At 34.1% G+C, this 6789-nt stretch overlaps 1 protein-coding gene across 1 annotated transcript; it reads left to right on the plus strand.

Annotated features, from left to right (window-relative positions):
* The first annotated feature begins 3000 nt into the window (after positions 1–3000).
* Positions 3001–6531, plus strand: LOC116114445 (probable pyridoxal 5'-phosphate synthase subunit PDX2). Its single transcript, XM_031400594.1, has 7 exons — positions 3001–3152; positions 3245–3372; positions 3915–4002; positions 4177–4250; positions 5324–5515; positions 6038–6135; positions 6206–6531. The coding sequence occupies exons 1-7, from the start codon at positions 3101–3103 to the stop codon at positions 6330–6332; spliced, it is 759 nt and encodes a 252-aa protein (XP_031256454.1). The 5' UTR covers positions 3001–3100; the 3' UTR covers positions 6333–6531.
* The last annotated feature ends 258 nt before the right edge of the window (positions 6532–6789 follow it).

Raw genomic sequence — 6789 nt, forward strand, 5'->3', positions numbered from 1 at the left:
TCAGAAATGAAGCAAAAAAAACAAAAAAGATCAAATACTAATCTGAAAAACCATGAGACCACAGCCCTTAAGCCGCCATTCTTCATGCGCCAACAACCTCCATAGTCCATCCCTACCATTTTCGCATCACCACTACCATAATCGCCTCTCAACCTCCATCCCCACCACCGTCACACCACTACTACTATACTCCGAAAGCTTCCCTCCTTAACCTCAACATCCAGCAGCAACCCATTAGCCATTCCCATTAGCAATTCTCTACTTTTTCAGGGAACATTAAATAATCCAAGTACCATATCACATCAAAATTCCAAAAACTTCAAACAAAAAACATTTTGTTTTAGAGGTGGGAATTTGGGCCTAGAACCAAAAAACCGGGCTGGGCCTAGGACCGATCCTCACAATGACCGATCCTATAAGGTCTGGTCCCAAAACCGGACCAAGCCCATGGAGGAGGGCTCAACCCCAGGTTCAGTCCCTCCTCCAAGGCTCGGGCTTGGGACCCATCCCAAACCCCTCGTCCAATTTTGTTTAAGCCCCTAGTAAATATCCAAAACATTTTATAGGAAATACACAACAACCTGTCATGGGCCTATAGGATCGGTCCTAAGGACTAGTCTGGGCCCTGAAAAATTCCATAGGCCCAGGACTCGTGTATTAGGTTGATTTTTCTGGCTAAATTCCGATTGATTTCGACGTCCAAAATTCAATCCGACACCACCCCTTAAACCACCGCTTCCACTCTAAAAAACCCCTTTAACCCCAATATTTGGTAGCCCCTTGTTCGTTGGCGGCCGGTAAGATTAGGGATTTGGATGAACAGTAAAATTGGAAATTCGGATCGGGCAAGATGTCGGTCACCAGTCGAACCAGTTCGGTTTAGTTTTCAAAACCTTATTAATGACTCCTATGGGCTTTTTTTAGACTTGCTTGCATTGAAAGAGTAATGTATATTGTTAATCCATAATATGTATCCGGTAAATTATGTAATGCATATAATTATCCTAGTAATTTTATATATTTAGACAAATATATATATGATAAAAAAGTAATACGAAGATTATTGTGGTTACGTCATGAACTCATAAATGGTGCTAGAAGATTAGGATGATTTTATAGATAAGCTCGAAGGAAAGACAAACTTCTGATTCACCATAAAATATAACTTCAATTATAGTTCTAGTAATAATAAAATTGTTATCAATAAATATTCAAACTTTAATGTTTATCAGTTTGTTTAAAATTTTAATTTATATAATCTTTTCATGTTTTCTCTTTCTCATTCAAAACTCTAATGATACAATTAGTCAATTAAGAAATATATATCAATTTTGACAATTAGTTAATTAGTGGTTGTTTAATTTACTCCACACCCACAACTTTTATAAAGTATTACAAACTCTCCTTAAATCAATAAAAATTCCTTGATACATGTAATATTTTATAAGAAAAGTAGGATTAATCAGGAGATTTGGACCATAATAACAAGAGTTAACGACTATTTCCCACTCAAATAATGACTTAATGACACTTTTCTACCCACACACTTTTAAAATACCATTTTACTATTCAAATTGGTATTTCGATGGTGAAGAGAGGCAAACTTGGTCTGAGTTATTGCGGCTTTTGGAGAGGGGATGCCGATGAGTCTTTTGGTGATTGAAGGTTGGATTTTGATGGTTGAGATTGATTAAAATTTGACTTCGAAGGAGCGACTACGCAAACCATAATCGCTTAATTGCTGGCGATTGGTGGTGTCAGTGGGAATAGGGTTTGAGAAGTTTTGGTAAGTGATGATCGGATAAGAGGATGGTGGTGGTCTGAGGTCACAATGATACTATAATTGGAAACATAATATATATTTGAGTAATAAAGTGATATTTTAAAAGTCTATGAGTGAAAAAGTGTCATTAAACCATGATTTGGGTGGGAAAAGTTGTTTACTCTAACAATTATAATAAACAACTACAGTAAAACCTCTCTATAGTCATAATGGTGGGACTAACTAATTGTATTATTATAAGGAAGTTAATAGAGGTGTAGTTACACAATTTTTTTATTTTATAATTCATGTTTTAGTAGTACAATATTAGGATTTAAATTCATGTTTTAATAATATTAGGATTTCAAATTCAGCGCTTCAATTGCCTACTTTTGAAACGGATAGAAGATCATGTCTTGGAACTAGCAAATATAAATGTCCTTGATGAAATTGTAAATACAGTTTCTGCATTGTCAATTGATGTGAAACCACAGACAATTGCCAATTGTTTTAAACATTGCAAGATTAGGACCCCTGATGCCGATGAATTGCTAGTTACGAATTAAGTGAAGGAGGAGAATCAAAGAGTCATAGTAAAATTGAGTAATTGTATTTGATAATTTCACTACAATAATCGAATGGATATTAATATCTTTCTCAATTATATAAATGAACAACAAGCCATATATGTTTTATTTGAACAAGAAATCATTGTTATAATTAGAAGGAAATAATCATGAGTACAAGAGTATGAAGATACAAAAAATTTAATGACTAAAAGCTCTAAACATACTTGAGATGCTAGAAATATTTTGGTTTCAATAAGAAGATGTCCATGTTAGTAACTAATGTACCCGTAAGTTAAAAGATATGGTATCAACTCTAAAGCATAAATTATTGTCTCAAATAATTTTAGATAAATATTTTATTTTATCTTAAACTTTTAATGTAGTATACAGATAGTTATTACTATATGAAGACAACTTTTTTTAAGATGAGAATTAGAAAAATGATAACTTATTATAATATAGGATTTATTCTTATTTAAACTTATTATAATATAGGAATTATTCTTATTTATAACTATCTTAAAACGAGAATAAAATTTGTTATAACTAAGTAGAGTTTACCATGAGGTAAGATACCATCTAAGAGGTTTTAGTGTATTTATTAGTAAACAAGGGCACGGGCCATAGGAAACGGAAGGCCGGTACTTCACGACTTCATTTTTTTTTTTTTTTTTATCTTAGTTTCGCCCTTTTATAATTTGATTGGTGCACAGACTCACACAACACGCACACCAACTGAGGCCGCCAGCTTCCACCCAGCACGCCAGCAATGGTAGTCGGCGTTCTCGCTTTACAGGGTTCTTTTAACGAACATATTGCAGGCACCCTTTCTTTTCTCTTACATCATGTTAATTTCGTCTCATTTGTAACGTTTTTATGTGGATATAATCTTGTTGAGTGATTATTTATGCAGCTCTTAAGAAGCTAGGAGTGAAGGGGGTGGAAATTAGGAAGCCGGAGCAGCTTCAGAATGTGAGCTCTCTTATCATTCCCGGTGGTGAAAGCACCACCATGGCCAAGCTCGCCGAGTACCACAACCTGGTTATTCTCTCTTTAGATTTTTTCTTTTTCTTTTATGTATTAAGTATCTTTTGTGTCTATTGCTGATAGATTATGTATCTTGATGAAAGTGGGTTTTCTTGTTCTTATTTAAGTTCTGGAAACCCTGTGTGGTTTGATAATTAATCCTTGTATCTTTTTTCCAAATATTACTGAATTAATACGAATGAATTTTGTCTGAAGTAATAGTCTTGAATTGCATGTCAGAGAAATTATTGTGATTTGTGAGTGTTTTGTGATTAATGTGTGATTATTTGATTACTTTTTCTTTTATTGGAAGCTAAGGTTCATATATTGGCTGGCATAGGGCATTACTGGAGTCACTGTAACTAATTTATTGTCACCACAGAAACATATATTAATTTGGTTATGAAATGACGGATAGCTTATGCTTGAGAGAAAACATTGTTACTGCTATAAAAAAGAAAGGCTTGTATCTAGGAAATCTATGTTTTCTTTTACCATCTCATATAAGAAGATACACTTATCTTTTGACATCTATTTTTTTCCTTTTTCATTTGTAGTTTCCTGCCTTGCGCGAGTTTGTTGAAACAGGAAAACCTGTTTGGGGAACCTGCGCAGGTCTTATTTTCTTGGCAAATAAAGCTGTTGGTGGGTTTTTCTTCTGTTGATTCTTCTTTCATCTTAACCTTTAATTGTGGATTGTGTTAGGGCTGTTTGACATGACTCCAGCAACTTCTTTTCCTGGTTTTTTTATTACCAATTTGAATAAATAATAGATCCTGTTACTGTCTTGAATTGAAATGGGTGGCATTATTCTTCCAGGACAGAAAATAGGAGGACAAGGTCTAGTTGGGGGGCTTGATTGCACTGTTCATAGAAATTTCTTTGGCAGTCAGGTAAATTTTTTCACTTCTTCACTCCTTTGGTTATACTTTTTTCCGGCGGGAAGTATATTCTGCACTCTACATTAAAATGTTTAATGTTCAGCACATGTGCTGTTTCCAAAATGGGTAAAAAAATTCTTGGTATAGTGAATATAGAAATTTTGGTGTTCAGGTTATGTAGTCATGGTGCAAATTTCAGTAAAGACAAGCTCTTGTGTTCCTTTTAGCATTTCAAGCTGCAAATTTGTTATCTAGTTTGGAGCGTTTGGTATAATGGGGATGGTAAATGATATAACATGATGGAATGTCGTGATTTAAGTTTACATATATATAATAATTGTTTTATTTTCTTCCTTGGACCCATTCATGTTGATGAGTTGGCTCATGTAATCTTATAATACAAATAACAATCAAACATGCCTTCAATAATACATTTTTTTTTTGTTTGGGTAATGTTCGGACCCGCTTGCGTGCATCTCAACTAATCCTTGAGGTCTATTAAACACCTTACAAACCCAAAGGATCAGGTAAGTTACAATGTGGTGGGTGGCCTCAAGGTTGGTTTGAACTTAAGAACTTAATGAAGAGAGCAAACCTTCTTGACTACCAGGCCAACCCCTTGAGGTTCCTTCAATAATACATTGTGAACCACTAAAATCTGTTAGAACTTGTTAGAACCAAAATTTGAATTTCATCAATTGCTTATGCTGCATTCTGCATGTGGTAGCACAGAATTAGAGTGTTTCAGAATTGAATGTGCCAATCCCTTGTTTATCTAGTAGAATATTACCTTTAACTACATCAAATTCTAATTGTAAGGCTATTTACCATACTGCCAAACAAAGTCTTAGTATATTTTGCTGAAAATGTGCTTAAATAATGTCTTTATGTATGTGCATGTCAAAAGTGATTTGCAAAGTGTTTCAACATTTACCCTTATGTTTTCTTTCTATCTTTTTCTACACTTTGTCTTTATAGCCTGAAGCGCACGATTTGCTTGTCAAGAGTCAAGACCCCTAGATAATAACCCATTGCACTGACATGGGTACTAATATTATTTTTTGTGTTAATAAAATGTTGTTCAGATTCAAAGCTTTGAGGCCGAGCTATTAGTGCCAAAGCTTGCTTCTAAGGAAGGTGGTCCTGAGACATTTCGTGGAGTTTTCATTCGTGCTCCTGCAGTCCTTGAAGTGGGACCAGAAGTTGAAGTGCTGGTTGATTACCCTGTACCATCTAACAAGGTGTTATATTCAAGTTCTACCGTTGAAATCCAAGAGGTTTGCTATATGCTCTTTTATCATTATGGTTTATAGTCTAGCAATAATTAGAGTGACTTACACTGCTTTTGAATATACAAAATAAATTAAAAGTAGTCTTTTCATTGAATTGTATTTGTTTTACTAACTATTTAATGAAGTTGTACTTGACGATTGTGCTTGCATGTATCTCTCTGAAATTACAGGTCCCAAAATTCGTTTATTTTAATAAAAAAATTAAGATTAATTAAGTTGGATGTGTTATACGAAGGTGTTTTATGTTTAAAGTGACATTTATGTTAGTTGATACAATTATAATAGAGCAGGTCTTCTTCTTGTCTCTTATTGAGCTTCTCCTGTGCTGCTTCTACTAATATTCTAATCCCTTAAAAGGAAAAGATCCTAGATGCACCATTATTGCTTGGAAAATCATGTAATTCACTGTGCGCATCATGCTATTAGGAAAAAAATAAAAATATTGCTGTTGTTTGATCTCTTTTTGCTGCCACTTTTAGTTTCTAATTGAAATATTGGATATTTCAGGAAAATGCTATGCCTGAAATGAAAGTGATTGTTGCTGTAAAACAAGGGAATCTGCTAGCGACTGCTTTCCATCCTGAATTGACAGCTGATACTCGATGGTATAAATCATTTCCAGTGTCCTACTATACTCATTACCTTATTTGAGTTCTAAAAAAATTGCTTGTGCAGGCATAGTTACTTCTTGAAAATGGGTAGTGAGCTTGGAGAAGCGTCTTCCAGTAGCATTGTTGCAGTTGGAGGAGAGGATCTGAGTTCCAACCTACAATCAAAAACTGATCTTCCTGTATTTCTGTAGTGGCAATTAGATTAAAATCCTTTTCTTTATAGTTAGCTTATATATTTGTGATCTCAAAATCTTTTAAATAGTAGTCCCATGCAGCAAAGATTCTTGTTATGCTGTTGTTAAAGACGGATATTTGGTTTTTCATCCTATATGGCATATATATTGTTTAAAGTTATCTTCTAAAAGAGATAAGGTGGTTAGTTTTCTACTCTCAGGTTCTGTTAAATGGCTATATATTTCATATATCTCAAATGCCCTGAATAAGATATCGTGTTATGGATAATGGGATTCTAAAACTATATTTGCCCGTTTTAGTGAAATAAAATTCTGTCTGCACGAAGTGTTAAATGTGCATGAAATTGAATGCTGTCAAGGGAACAAGTGTGATAGGCAGCCCCCAATTTTGTTCTTTTTGTTTCTGATTTATTATTATGTTTTTGTCAAGAGAAAAAAAATGGATCAAATAACG

Source organism: Pistacia vera, unplaced genomic scaffold (genome assembly GCF_008641045.1).
Source record: "Pistacia vera cultivar Batoury unplaced genomic scaffold, PisVer_v2 Contig71, whole genome shotgun sequence".
Lineage (NCBI taxonomy): Eukaryota > Viridiplantae > Streptophyta > Magnoliopsida > Sapindales > Anacardiaceae > Pistacia > Pistacia vera.

Excerpts from the sequence above, each read along its gene's own strand:
- LOC116114445 (XM_031400594.1), top strand. The coding sequence starts at position 3,101 with ATGGTAGTCGGCGTTCTCGCTTTACAGGGTTCTTTTAACGAACATATT. Across the intron at positions 4,251-5,323 it reads GAAATTTCTTTGGCAGTCAG|ATTCAAAGCTTTGAGGCCGA; the intron begins GTAAATTTTTTC and ends AATGTTGTTCAG. Across the intron at positions 6,136-6,205 it reads TTGACAGCTGATACTCGATG|GCATAGTTACTTCTTGAAAA; the intron begins GTATAAATCATT and ends TTGCTTGTGCAG.